General features: G+C 38.4%; 1 protein-coding gene across 2 annotated transcripts in view; it reads right to left on the reverse strand.

Moving 5' to 3' along the window:
* Positions 1 to 1,186: 1,186 nt before the first annotated feature.
* The window catches only part of LOC113004403, a 45,914-nt gene continuing 31,628 nt past the window's right edge, over positions 1,187 to 15,472 (reverse strand). For both annotated transcript variants that reach the window (XM_039456309.1, XM_039456308.1), the window contains exons 3-5: positions 2,387 to 2,594; positions 2,086 to 2,241; positions 1,187 to 1,532 (exon numbers count right to left, since the gene is read on the reverse strand). In XM_039456309.1, the coding sequence (XP_039312243.1) occupies positions 1,446 to 1,532; positions 2,086 to 2,241; positions 2,387 to 2,594 (451 nt within the window). In that variant the 3' untranslated portion in view covers positions 1,187 to 1,445. The remainder of the gene's footprint in view (positions 1,533 to 2,085; positions 2,242 to 2,386; positions 2,595 to 15,472) is intronic.

Here is a 15,472-nt window from a genome sequence, read left to right on the forward strand (position 1 = left end):
TGCTTTAATGTATGAAAAAGATCTGAAGAGACTTGGAACGTCAGAGCTTTTTGATATTCTTGTACAAGATTTAAAAGATATTGAACAAACAAGTATAGAAATCAATTATAAAACTTTCTTAAAACCTTGAAACTGTATTATAACTAAATTCCGTACATTCTTTTATGCCCCTTTTAGACTGTCGCTCAGCTCGCGAATATTTAAGCAGCCGGAACCACGTCCTGCAGAGTCTACTTATTGTAAATATATTTCGGGTGTTTTAAATATATGTTTCCGTAAATATAGGTACGTACACGTGAGTGTGTATCGTATTTATAAATTTATTTCGACATTTGACAGGCTTGTATCACGATTTTATAAAAATTAGAATAAAATTTAAAATTATATTTACCTAATAAAGTGCTTTAAAATACTACTTCAAGTAACATTTTAATTTGTTTGATGTGTATTCAATGTTCATATTAATCAATATACCCTTACACTAGCAATGTTGAAACAACTTTGGAAAGTTTCTTCAATGTCGCAGAAAATATGGACAGTCACTGTGATTAAATAGAATAAATTTTATCTCTTTTATGATATATATATATATATATATGTATATATATATATACCATATCTAAGATAAATAGAATATATTTTATTTCTCTCATGATGTATATATCATATAATAAATTCGCGGTTTACAATAAAAAATAAAAATTACAAATTTAAAATTATTTCTTTTGATAATCTTGAACACATGTAATCTAACAAAGAAAGGAACAGAAGTGTCCGCCTCCAATTTTGACGAGTCTTTAATATGTTGTAGTACAAATCAAAATAAGGGATACGTATTTTTTTATGTGGCCTAGTGCACTTTTAAGGACGAAACACCTTTTTCAAAAAAATTGGTTGTTTTCTTTCGAAGCGTATATCGTTGAAACTACCCAGATAACAAAATGCGCGCACAATGACTGCACTGTGCGCGCACACATGCGAGTACTCGCACGCGCGTGACCGTCATAACGCACGCAGATGTGTCCTCATTTGCGACTCATATCGCTCGCACGCATGATTGTCTCACGCGTGCGAGCGATATGAGTCTCAATTCCAGAAGGTACGTGTTCGCACACTGATGTCACAGTGCGTGCACGCGTGCGGGTTACAGCAAAATGAAAATATAAAAAACAGGTTTATAGAAAAATTGAAGTGCAACTAAGAACAAATTATTTATTTTATTTTACATTAAAATGTTCTACAAAAAAAGTTATATACTATAAAAGAAACTTATATACTATAACTTATATACTATAAACAAAGTTATAGCTGTAATTTGTCATTATCAGTCATTTCATATTCGCTCTGGGAGTCTGATGAATCTTCACCCACTTCGTCCTCTTGGTTGAGCTGCTCTTGATGAGGAGACGGCTGGTTTTTTTTTTAATTTTTTTGATACCTCTGTTTTATGACCCGGAAAACTTCCTGTACTTCAACTTTACAAGAAGCCTTGTCCTGTGGGCCATGAAACAAAGTGCATTTTTGTGCTTCCACTGAAAGGAGTAAATGTATGGCAATATTATATGATAACATTTTGACAGAATCTTGAATGACCTCCACAATATTAGATGGAGGTCATCTTGAACATTTTTACATATAAACAACGCTTATTTAACATTATGAAATAATGTTAAATAAGCGTGATTTATATATTAAAATTTTCAAGATGATCTTCATGTAACATTGCGGAAGTAAATTATATCATTATTCTATCATTTACATACATTTTGAGTGTATTTTTTTATAAGGGTTGTATACAAGATCATAAAAGTTATACGTTATATAAAATTATCTTAAATTATATCATTATTTAACATATATTATTAAATATACAACCTTTATAAAAAAGTAATACAATCCTTATAAAAAAATACATTCAAATAGGCGTTGGCGTCTGAAATGACATTCAGACTCAGTGTTGCTCTTATATAAAGAAACTTCCAATTTGAGGATTAACACTCAACTTGTGTATCATTTCGGACCTTCATTAATAAAGTATATATTCTTGTAAAAGAATTCTACATAAAAAAAAGTATATATACTTACGATATATAATATTGTTTTTGTGTTTCCAAATTTCTCTGATTTGCTACTACCGGGCCACGTAAATTTTGAGACCAAACTGTCGGTCATGATTTCTTTTATTGAATTATACAGAAATTCTCGAAATTTAGATCCTCCTAATCTTCGCAAGTGATTGTACTGAAATAAAATAAAGTAAGATAAGTAGAAAATAATTCTGGTACATATTATGTTATCAAATATCCTAGTATGAGATACTTGTTGATAACATAATATTTCAACTCTAGGATAGTCACATGGATAATAGACGTGGAAATAAACTCACTAGTTTCCTTCGAACATCTTTTTTGGCATCGCTTTCTAGCTCTTTGAATTCTTCAATAGTATTCAGTGGAAAACCCTCCAAGCCCTCATAAAATGTATTTCTTAAATTAACGTCAACGTTATAAGCGTCACTATCCATAATCTTTTGGATCATTTCTTTTATAATAACCTGGCCCTCAATTAAAGATTTAACGTCGTCTTGTAGCGCCCTGCAAATGATAAAGTCATGCAAATATGTATTTTTAATAAAATTAAAAAGAATAATATAATTTTAAAAATCAAATCTGTAAAAACATAAATATGAGAAACAAATATGTAATTATCTCAGGACTTTAGAAATTTAACACAATTAGTAATTGGAAATTGGGCTAATGAGAGTCAGCGCGGGTAAAAGTGCGCAATCACAAGTATTATAGTATTGTACAAATAATTATTTATTCATTTAAAATTACAAAAAACAAACGTTTCGATTCACTTTGAAGTCATCCTCAACGTATTAAATAAAGAAATCTTAAAAGTTATCTATCCGCCATCAGTCATTTTATTTAATACGCTGAGGATGACTCCAAAGTGAGTCAAAACGTTCATTTTTTGTAATCTTAAATGAATAGATTGTTACGTCCTGCGGAGTAACGATTCTTTCCTTCGCAACCAGCGGATATTCTAATTAACGGGCGAGCGACGGTGATCTCACCCCAATCCCAAGAATTCGGTGACTCTCACGGCAATAACCGGATGTCGCGAATTAAGTAGTTATAAATTCATCAATTGAGGAGATCTGAGGTGACACCGTTGCTCGGTACCGGAAACACTCAAGATAGTAAAATCAGGGATCTGGAAGACGCACGTGTGCATCCCTTTGAGTTCTGATGCCCGACACCCGCATAGCAACAAATCAAAGAATTTTTTGACATTTAATGCTTCTGAGAGTTCAATTGTCAAACCTGCCGCTTTCTCGGATAACAATTACCGAGGAATATAAAAAAGTCGTAAAAGTAAATATTGCACGTGGGTGTATTAATGAATAAAGTGGTGTACACGGCCCTCGAAGGGACAAAGGGAATCATAGATGAAAAATAGTATAAATAGGTGCGTCTTCCAGCGGAGCGCGCAGTACCCAGTTCGTAGTTCGTAGTACACAGTTCACAGTCCGAATCGCAGTTCCGTGGTATCTTGCATGCCCGAGTTCTGCGACTCTCGGATCCGCGGCCTCTAAGCTCGTGCGGAGCACAAATCTCGATCGGGAAGGTGCTATAGCGAAAACCGGCATATCCGGGATCTGGCGGCCGTTCCCCATCGCACTCGCAATTTTGGCTGACTGGAAAGTGCTATAGTGAGAGCGGCCATATTTGGGATCTGCCAACCATTCTCCATCGCACCTGCTATCCTTTTGGCTGAATTGTTCGTCTCCCGATGAGTCCGGTCCCAGTTTGGAGGTCTGCGGCCCGAGAGTACCACATTTGACAACTCTAATAGTTTAACCAACAAGTAGTAAGTTTCAATTATAAGTTTATCTTTCCTGACGGGCTTTTCTCTCTTACGGGTGATTTATACATATTCACATTACAATTTCCCCTCCAAATCGAATCAAACTCTGTTGGTTCGATTAAATTTTGATTTCCATTCTGGATTAAATCGAGTCTTAGCTCGTTTGATTCAAAGGAAATTATACTCTTATTCTTCTGGATTGAATCAAACTCTGTTTGATTCGATTCAATTTTGATTTCCATTCTGGATTAAATCGAGTCTCGGCTCGTTTGATTCAAAGGAAATTATACCCTTATTCTTCTGGATTGAATCAAACCCTGTTTGATTCGATTCAATTTTGATTTCCATTCTGGATTAAATCGAGTCCCGGATCGTTTGATTCAAAGGAAATTATACCCTTATTCTTCTGGATTGAATCAAACCCTGTTTGATTCGATTCAATTTTGATTTCCATTCTGGATTAAATCGAGTCCCGGCTCGTTTGATTCAAAGGAAATTATACCCTTCATCTTCTGGATTGAATCAAACCCTGTTTGATTTGATTCAATTTTGATTTCCATTCTGGATTAAATCGAGTTTCGGTTCGATTTGATTCAAAGAAATTTAGACTTTCTGGATTCGAATCGCTATCCTCCGATTCGATTCAGACTCACATTATTTTCTAATTCAACTACCTTCCCCTCTTCTCTCTCCAGCTAAAAACCCTTTTTATTTATTTTTTTTCTTTTTCTATTGTTTTTATTTTTTTATTTCCTTTTTTTTTCTTCTCTTCTTTCTCTTTCGTATATTAGAGAGAAAAGCGGGTCAAACATTTTGTTCTAGTGAATAACCATATTCCACCCAAAATACACAAAAATAAGTCTCGCGCCGGAGCCCGCCACCGTCGCAATCGCAGAAACCGGAGAGCAAGAAAGCTTGCTGCGTCGCTCAATCTCCCTTCTGAAGCAACACCGTTTATCGCTAACTTATTGAAATTAGGAACATTACACAACAAACAATTCAACATCTCAATAACTTCCGGTAACACGCCCACCAATTCTTTCTCTGAACCAGTCGCTCTCGACGAAGAGGAACCGTCGACCCCCTCTGAACACATAAATTTACTCGCTGAACCCTCTTACTCTCCAGTCGCTCTCGACGAAGAGGAACCGTCAACCCCCTCCGAACAAGCAAACTCCCCCGCCTCTATTTCGAGTCAACTCACGTATAGGATCTTCCCCGATTCTTCTATCTCCCTGTCTCCACCTCCAAACCCCGAGGTTCCGGACATCGGGGAGGACGGATTTCTGCGAAGATCTCCGAGCCCCGGGTTCCTCGATCTCGAAGAGGAGGAAGAACCTCCCTTAGAGGCTCCGATCTTCGGATCCCACGATCTCGAGGATGGGCCTCCTCCCCCTTCTCCTGTCCCCAGCGTGGAATATCTAGACGACCTTCCACCACTTCCACCTCGTTCGTTTTTCGCTCCTGGCCCCCTCCAGTCTTTAAACGCCATCCTGTCTGTCCTCCCTTTGTGTTCCAATCCCCTCCCTCCTGGCGCATTTTCAGTCGGGCCCGACCAGTTCGACTTGGAAACCGTTCGCGCCTACCTTCCCCACCTCTCTCCTGACGGAGCTATTCCCGTTTTTTTTCCCCACACGTACCCAAGTTATTATCTAGTCCCGAAATTAATGTTCCTTAATCATTTTCGCCCCAATTTCGCTACGGTAAGCGAAATTACCGAGTAATATTTCCAGAGAAATATGGACACGATTACACATACACACGTCCGAATACTCTGTTCGTTACACTAATATAGGATATTATAAATGTAAACACACACACATATATATATATATATATATATATATATGTGTATATATAAATGTGTATTGTTGACCTCGGGCTTTCTATCGCGAGTCTGCGGATTTTTTGTATTATCAAATTATGTTCCTTAACAGCTCTAATCTGTAATAAATTACTTTTACATAGAGTTAATCCTTTTTTTTTATATACATAATTATCTTTCACATTTTCTTTCAATAAATCAATGACCGATTATAAGGAGTTTAATTAATTTCTCCACCTCACTCATCATCCCTTGCTCTATTAAGCCAAGCACTAGGTCCGATCCCGAGGTAAAGCAATTAAATTTGCTGCCTCAAAACAGGACCGGGGGACGCAAGACACCCTGAGTGTTTGTCATTGGGCCCCCCCGCTGTGGACCCATTGACCCATATATTCTGGGTTGTCGACGCGGCCCTGCCTATGCCTCGTGGGCACATTCTCAAGCTGTTACGTCTCTCCTTTCTCCCTCCATGTTTTACCTATCCTACTTCAACTCTGGACGTAACATATGAGAATTTTTGGGGGCTCGTCCGGGATGACAAGTGCAATCTTAAAGAGCAGGGATGAATACGAGGTTCGGATCGAATAAAGAAGAAGTTGAAAGTACTTACAAAGGTGCTATCGAGAATCAGGGTATTCCTGGACGTTCAAAGAACACGATAATACACACATCAACCCCTGTCCTACCCCCTCGAATCATTCCTAAATCAATTAATTTTACTTATTACGATTCAGAAGCTTCATTAAAAGATAACGACAGGACTCTTGTACCTGGTTCCGGTGATTCCGACGATTCTGGCGATTCCGACGGTTCCGGCGATTCCGGAGACAATACCGTGAAAGAGCGCGACGCCGAACTTACCCTTAAGCGTAAACTAAAGCGTAAAAAAATGACACATCCTCTAACTTTAAATACTTTAAAATACGCTGTAGAAGCCGTCCCGTTTTTCGATGGGCAAAACATCCCGCTATCATATTTTATTGAAGGATGCGAAGAAGCAAAATCTATGTTACCCGGCGAGGCCGAATCTCAATTCGCGCGTATTATAAGAACGCGAATTGTAGGCGAAGCTCGTCGGACGATTCAAGACCAAAATTTTGATAGCATTGCTCAATTAACCGCGTTTTTGAAACAAGTTTACGGCCCATATGAAACTTTATACCAGTTGTAAGGAGAATTAGGTTGCATATATCAAAAAAAATGAAGAAGATGTAGTTACTTACGCGAATAGAGTGAAATTATTGGGCAAACAGATATTGGAAGCGTATAAGTCTTGGGGAAATGCTCCCCCCGATCAAAATATTAAAGCGTCATTAGAGAGGGATATGAGCAAATGCTTTATTAGAGGATTAAAACCCGAAATTGAACAAAGAATCGCGAGAAATTTAAGTGTTCACGAGACAGTATCCGACGCGTTACGAATAGAAAGAGAATTGCGTTCTATAACCGAACTACGACAGGGTAAAAATAACACCCCAGGGCAACTATCAATTATCAATCAATCACGTGAGACCTGTCAAATCTGCTACAAAGAAGAACATTCTGCTTCTAAGTGTAGGAAGTTGACTCAAACTGTTCAGAACCTTGATAAAATTAATTTAGGAACAGAAATTTTAATCTGCCAAATTTGCAAAAAACGCGGACATTCTGCTGACAAATGTCGATTCCGCGATCCTCAGAATCGACAATCCGTCAAATTAATACAACAAACTAATATTATTTGCCAGCTGTGTTCCAAACCCGGTCATAATGCTAAATCCTGTCGAACTAATAGGACTAGTAGTCAAAATAAGCCCTCGGTAATTTGTCAATGGTGCGATAGACTAGGGCATATGGCTAATAACTGTTGGAAAAAGCAGAATGAACAACGTAACACGGAAAATAAGCCTAGGCCCACCTGTCAAAATTGCAATAATTTTGGGCATACCGCGAGAGATTGTCGATCTAATTCAAGGGCAAATGTGGCGCCTAAAGATACAGTAACGTGCCGTTATTGCAAAGAGCAGGGGCATCTTCTTGAGAATTGCGAACTGCGAATTGCAAGTAATAATCGAAGGAAAGCTAACGGTTCGGGAAATGCGAGCGGGCCCTCGACGTCGGGTGTGCAGCAGGGGTCCGGAAGGATCTCACACCCTCCGGGAGCCCAAGAGACCAAGTGAGTAACCATGCATTTACCGCCCGTCAAGTAACTATAAATCTCGACAAGCATAGTCGTGTACCTACCATTCAGGTAAAACTTTGTGAGTCAATTCCGCAAACTACCTTTTTATTAGACACAGGCAGTGGACCCAATATAATTAAAGAACGCTTTGTACCCGAAAATAAAATTATCAATTATAACAATATTTTGAAATTAAGCGGAATAAATGAGTATCCTGTTTATACTATCGGAGAAATTATTCTGCCCCTTTTTGGGAAGGAGATAACATTCCACATTGTGTCAAGTAGTTTTCCGATATCACAGTCCGGTATTTTAGGCAACGATTTCTTTAAACAAACCTTTTCAAAAATAGACTATGCTAAAGGCTATTTAAATGTATCAGGCACTAATGTTCCTTTCTTTTCTCCAGAAATTATTACCGCAGCTCCCCGGTCTGAGTCACTGTTTTATGTAAGAATAGGAAACCCTGAAGTAAAAATCGGGTATATCCCTAAACAAAAAATCGCTCACGGAATTTATTCGAGAGAGACCATAGCAGAAAATATCGACGGCAAAGCATACCTTAGCATTATAAGTACTTTGGACGAAGAGGTAGACGTTCAGGTACCTACATTGCATCTTAAACCCTTGAATGATATATTCGACGATTATAAGTTAGAAGATGAGAACAAACCAGAAAAAACTGTCGACTTAAAGGATGAAATTAATAAAGGAGAAGCAGAAGAGAAAACTAATGACGGAAGAAGAAATAATACGCATTACGGAGATATAAAATTGATTGATGATAAAAGTGAAATCTCAAAAATAAAAACGAGAGAGCATGGTAAAAATAAAAATAAAGAAATAAAAAATAAAGATAATCAATCTAAAAACGAGACAAAAATTAAAAGGAAAAATGAACATAAGATTCAAAGGGAGAACAAAACATTAAGTGAGAATTCTAATTCTCGAAATTATGGAGAGGGAAGTTTCCAAACCTCTTCCAAAATACCTTTCGATCCAAAAATTCATGAGGAGGGAAGTTACCAAACCTCCCTTGAATTGTCCAAGGATCTTAAATTTATTAGAGGGGAAAATTTCCAAACCCCTCCCCCAATGTTCCCCACTCCTGCCGATCGTGAAAAGGGAAGTTACCAAACCTCGAGCGATGCGGTTTCTATTCCAGAGAGCCAGAAGAAAAGAGCTCTTTTATTCTCCCTGAAAAAATAAATGTTCTAAAAAGGGAAATGCTTATAGGAAGTGATGACCTCTCTCGTTCTATCATCAAGAAACCAGCAAAAGAATTAAATAGTTTATGCTGTTCTGAAGAAACCGAATCATCCTCGGAAAATATGGCTTCATTTCAACAAATAATTGGAAAATCCGAGGATAAACAAATTTCAACAAGCACAGAGAAGCAAAAGATGCAATAGGAAATATCTCACGAATGCTTAAAAATCTCCAAAACAAATGAACAAACCAGACTCGCAGAAATTATAGAATTATTGCGATTAGAGCACTTAAATACGCAAGAAAGAAATAGCGTAACGAATCTTATATCTTATAGTCAAGATAGATTTCACATTCCCGGAGAAAATTTAACGGCAACTCATGTGTTGCAACATCAGATACCGACAACAGATGATCGACCCATTAATACTAGGCAGTATCGGTTCCCACAAATCCATAAAGAAGAAATAAACAGATAGGTCCAAGAATTATTAGAAGGAGGCATAGTAAAATTATCTCAGTCACCTTACAACACACCCATATGGATAGTACCCAAGAAGGAAGACTCAAAGGGAAATAAGCGTTGGAGAATGGTTTTAGATTTCCGAACTTTGAATGAAAAAACCTTTGGCGACGCTTACACATTACCCAACATTGTTGATATCATTGACCAGTTAGGTGGAGCACAATACTTTTCAGTGTGCGATTTAGCCTCCGGATTTCACCAGATAAAATGGATCCGGTTGATAGTCACAAAACTGCATTTACGACACCTTTTGGTCACTACGAATTTGAACGAATGCCCTTCGGTTTAAAAAACGCTCCAGCCACCTTTCAACGCCTCATGGATTTAGTATTATCTGGATTACAAAGAATTGTTTGTTTATATGGACGACATTGTTATTTACGCTACCTCATTAGAGGAACACGAAAGAAAATACAATCTGTTGATGGATCGACTCCGAAAGGCTAACTTAAAATTGCAACCCGATAAATGCGAATTTTTAAAAACACAGGTAACTTATCTAGGGCGTATAATAAGCCGAGATGGGATTAGGCCCGATCCCAAGAAATTAGAAGCCGTCCGACGATTTCCCAGACCCAAGACACCGAAAAATATCAAACAATTTCTAGGATTGGCAGGGTATTATAGGCGATTCATACCAAATTTTTCAAAATTGGCCAAGCCTTTAACAAATCTCTTAAAGAACGATGTCCGCTTCGAATGGACATCGGATCAAGAAAACTCTTTCGAAACATTAAAAGAGAATTTATGCAAAGAACCGGTGCTTCAATATCCCGACTTCTCCAAACCATTTATTTTAACTACCGACGCATCCGGTATAGCAGTAGGAGGTATCTTATCTCAAGGTGAAGTGAATAAAGACCGACCGATAGCGTACGCTTCGAGAACCCTAACAGATAACGAAATTAAATATGACACTTACGAAAAGGAAGCTTTAGCTATTGTATATTGTGTAAAACATTTCCGACCTTATTTATACGGACGAAAATTTACATTAGTAACCGATCATAAACCTCTGCTTTGGTTTAAAAATGCTCAAGATGCAAATATGAGGATACTTCGCTGGAGATTAAAGTTATCGGAATACGAATACGACGTTGTATATAAAGCAGGAAAAACCAACGTAAACGCGGATGCCTTGTCTCGAAACCCCGTAAATATGGAAGAAGTCGACTGCAATGTTATCACTCGGAGAAAAATTTTTAACCCCGATGATCCAGAAGATGCGAAAATCATTTCTAAAATATTAGAAGAGTCCGAAGATGAAGAAGGAGAAGAAGATGACGATTTCAAACTTTACCTTTCGGACAATGAGGAAATTGAAGACCTAATACCCGACGAGAATTTACCTGAAGAAAACTCCGATCTGACACCTTCCATGTGCAAGGAACAAAATGAATCGCAGCAATTACAAACCACAGAGGAGGTATTAATACATGAACCACCTCGCTCTACTGGAATGCAAACTCGAAACGGGACCAAAAATAAAAATATCCAACAAAAAATATCACTTCAAGATTCGCATGAACATATAGATGAAATAGAGCAAATAGAAGAAAGAAACGATCCACCGGACAAAGGTAACAACGACGGGAATGACGAAGAGGAGAGCCAAGAAGAAGGAAGAGAGGAGGAAGCAAGGAGAAAGAAACATAAATCAAAACCCATTATTATTGAACATCGAATAATTAAGGCTAACATAATCGATTCTCGCGAATTATTATTTTTACGAAAAGATAATATTGCATATTTTGTCAACATTGATGAAAGCCCACTAGATTCGGGCTCGCAAAAATTATTTGAGCGAAATGAAATGCCAAATTTAGGAGCTCTAATCCTGGGTGAAGCTAAGGCAGTAAAATATAAGAAACATTATCATATAGCTTTGCCTATTAGCGAGAGACAGCGTGAAGGACCAACTATGACTTTAATTCAAATCACAACAGTCATCAGAGACCTACGCAATATTATTGAAAATTTAAAACTGGAAACAGTAAGCATCGCAAAATCAGACTTTGTGAACAACGTCCCATGGAGTAGCATTAAGCCTTTACTACAATCAACCTTTATAAACTCAACTTCAAAATTAATAATATATAATGGGTTAATTAAATATCCCCCCAAAGATATTCGGCCAATTATAATCGGAGAGATACATTGCTCACCCACAGGCGGACACCGTGGAGTTACGAAAACGTATAATAGAATAAAACACCATTATTATTGGGAAAATTTGAAGTCCGATATCCAACAATACATACAACAATGCTTACAATGTCAATTAAAAAAGTTGGTACGAGTCAAAACTAAACAACCCATGATAATTACTGACACGCCTGGTTCCTCTTTCGATAAAGTAGCTATGGATATTGTAGGACCTTTGCCAAAAACTAAAAGAGGAAGTGAATACATTTTAACATTGCAAGATCAATTAACTAAGTTTTGCATGGGAATACCCCTTCCAGATCAAACATCTGAAACAATCGCAGAAGCCTTTGTTGATAGATTTATTTGTGTGTTGGGAGCACCTAAGGCGATACTAACAGATCAAGGAAGAAATTTTATTAGCGAACTAATGAAAAAGATCGCAAAACTGTTCAGAATTCGTAAGTTTCGGACAACTGCCTTTCACCCGCAATCCAACGGATCTCTAGAAAGATCACATCACGCGTTAGGTGAATATTTGAAGCAGTATGCCAATAATCAAAAAGAATGGGATCGATGGATCGGATTGGCAATGTTCAATTATAATACTGGTGTCCATGAAGCCACCAAGCATACACCATATGAGTTAGTCTTTGGTAAAATAGCAAGAATTCCCTCAGGCGAATTATTCGGGCCTGAGGATAAACTAACAAGCTATGACGATTACTTAATAAACTTAGCCACTCAGCTCCATGCTATCCAAACTAATGCCCGAGAAAATGTAGTTGAGGCAAAAATTAAATCCAAAAAACATTATGATAAAAAAATCAATCCGCAAACATTTAGGCCTGGGGATCAAGTGTTCTTATTAAAAGGGCCTAAACCCGGTAAATTTGGGGATCATTACACTGGGCCACATGAAGTCTTAGAAATACTGAACAAAAATAATGTAAAAATTAAAATAAAGGAAAATAGCCGAATTGTGCATCCAAACCGATTGAGAATTTCCTATATAAAACCTGCCTCTAACAATTTAAATAAATAGTAACAACAATAATCCAAATTTCAGATGGATTCCCGGCTTATTGCTATAATGTTGATAATAGCATGGACGCGCAAAACGAATGGAATAATAGGCTACGATTGTGGATCACCAATGGCTAATATAACTACAATGTCTCTACTCAATACCGAAGAATGCGATATACCCCCTCAACGCGTGAATCAAACCAAAACCTACATACAACTCATACAGATTAATGAATTTAAAACCGTAAGAGTCAGGCAATGCAAGGTCGAGATCGATAGAATAGTGAAAACATGCGGAATGTTTTCCCATACCAGCGATGTACTTAATGGCAAATATTCGTACATAGAGGAAACATCTCGTGAATCCTGTATGCGAATGCAATAGATCGGAGTCTATCGACATGGAAACACTGTTATATCCGAATTAAAGGCTAATCAATCAATCTCCCGGCCGTTGATTTTAGCAGGACACATAGATGAAGGAGGGTGCCACGGAGGTAGTTATTCCGATACTTTCGGGAGTTGGCCTAACGTGATCGTGCTCGCCACTGTTAAAATCACACTTCAAGATTACGAAGCAACAGTCCAACTAAACTCTAATCGCTTAATGCTCCGTTCAGGAGTGACTTGCGATTTCAAGGCTACTCATTGTATAGATTTAGAAGGAGGAAACACATTCTGGGACCCGCTTCCTGCGGATCAATGTGCACTCTCTAATTACGCATCCCTCTATGACGGATTCGCAGACGTGTTAATAGATGATACCGGGAAGGAATCCCAGGTAGTCTACACAGTAAAATCTCACGAAACAATTTTCGCATTGACAATGAGGGGAAAGTACACACATTGTGGGTATACACTCATAAGAACCGAACATCCGAAACTATTGATTTACGAAACAACCTTCGGAAATTCGATATTTGGTAAACAATACCGCCCACAAAACCTCGATATTTTTACCTATATAAACTCTAAATTTTTGTACGTAGAAAAACATGTGCGCACCCAAGTAAACCAGTTATATCGAGATGTTCTCCAGCAACAATGTATTCTCGAACAGAAAGTATTAAAGAATGCATTGGCTCTCGCCACTCTCGCCCCAGACGCTTTCGCTTATCACATAATGCAAGGGCCAGGATATATGGCCCTGCTAGCTGGAGAAGTGATACACATAGTGAAATGCGTACCCGTTGAAGTAAAGATCGCTCGTATTGAGAAATGTTACGATCAACTGCCGGTATTACGAAATAATGAAAGCCTGTTTTTAACTCCGCAAACTCACATTTTGTTACGCCAAGGAACAGAAGTTACGTGCAACTCACTTGCACTTGCCATGTACCTTCTCGAAGATTCATGGTATAAGTTTACACCTAGACCAGTCGAATCACTTCCTCCAATAATTATGAAACCCATGACCAAATCGACATGGAAGTATATTAGTCCCGGCTCACTCGCCACGAGCGGAATATATACAGATAATGACCTCGAAACACTTCGAGATCACATAATGTTTCCTGCGGAACGACCCGCGTTACTCAATACGGTGGCTCGAGGAATGATGGGCCAATCAAGCTCTATAAATGGGGGATCTATTTCTAACCTCTTGGACGAAGTCTCCATACAAAAAATAGCCGCGACAGCATGGGAAAATTTTTGGAATCGATTCTTAATTTTTGGAAATGTCAGCGCCGGCATAATTGGAATCTATATTTCGGCAAGAGTCGTTAAACTAATAATAGATACCTTTGTACACGGGTACGCCTTACATACCGTGTACGGATGGTCAGTATATTTAGTGGGAGCAATATGGGATTCTATCACCCAACTCCTGCTACATTTAGGAAAGGAAAAATGCAAATTAAAAAAATCATCGCCCTCAGCTCCTGCTGAGTCCGAACTACAAGAAGTAAAACTTTCTGAACTACAAGACGATCCTACGCAAGAAAGACATACCTATCCCTTGCTTCCCCCGCGGGAAGCCACTACCTACCCCCTTGAATTAAAAAACTAAACCAATCCTTTACTTCCCAGTTCCCATTCTATTGTTATAGATGACTATGGATATTGGCCACACGAACATAAGACTTCTGACAAGGAGCCCATTAAGAGTGAAAATAATAAAAGCAGACGCGCCCACTCTAATCTGGGTACATCTGCAAAACTCTGCTGACGACTTCGAAGAGCTACTAGAGGAACTCCAACGCAGAATGGCACGGCGAAGCCGATTTTTGCACTACCCACCCGAAGATATTAAACCGGACGAAATTGTTGCTGTCCATGATAGGCACAGATGGCAGCGCGGAATTATCCTTGACACCCACGAAGATGGGACAGCCACTATTCTTCTCAGGGATTGGGCTCGCGTCGTCGAACGGCTCTTCTGCGACATTTGCCAGCTTGAGGACAGATTTCGCGACTTTGAATGGCGGGCAATTCCTTGAGCAATAGCTCACGTAGGGCCCTGTCCAATAAAAAGGATATGGCCCCGACGAGCCAGAGAGCTCTTAAAGTTCCTAGTTGAACAAAGAGAAGGTTGGATCAGCATCATGGGCGATGTGGAAGAAGAAGCAGCGCTTGTAAAACTAGAAACAAGAAACGACTGTGGGAGCGAAATGCTCGACGTCAAAGACATTCTTTTAAAATTAGGGCATGCTCGGGACACCGAGAATATTTTGGAAAACGTATACCCCTCGATCTAAAGCAT

Source organism: Solenopsis invicta, chromosome 12, assembly GCF_016802725.1.
Source record: "Solenopsis invicta isolate M01_SB chromosome 12, UNIL_Sinv_3.0, whole genome shotgun sequence".
Classification (NCBI taxonomy): domain Eukaryota; kingdom Metazoa; phylum Arthropoda; class Insecta; order Hymenoptera; family Formicidae; genus Solenopsis; species Solenopsis invicta.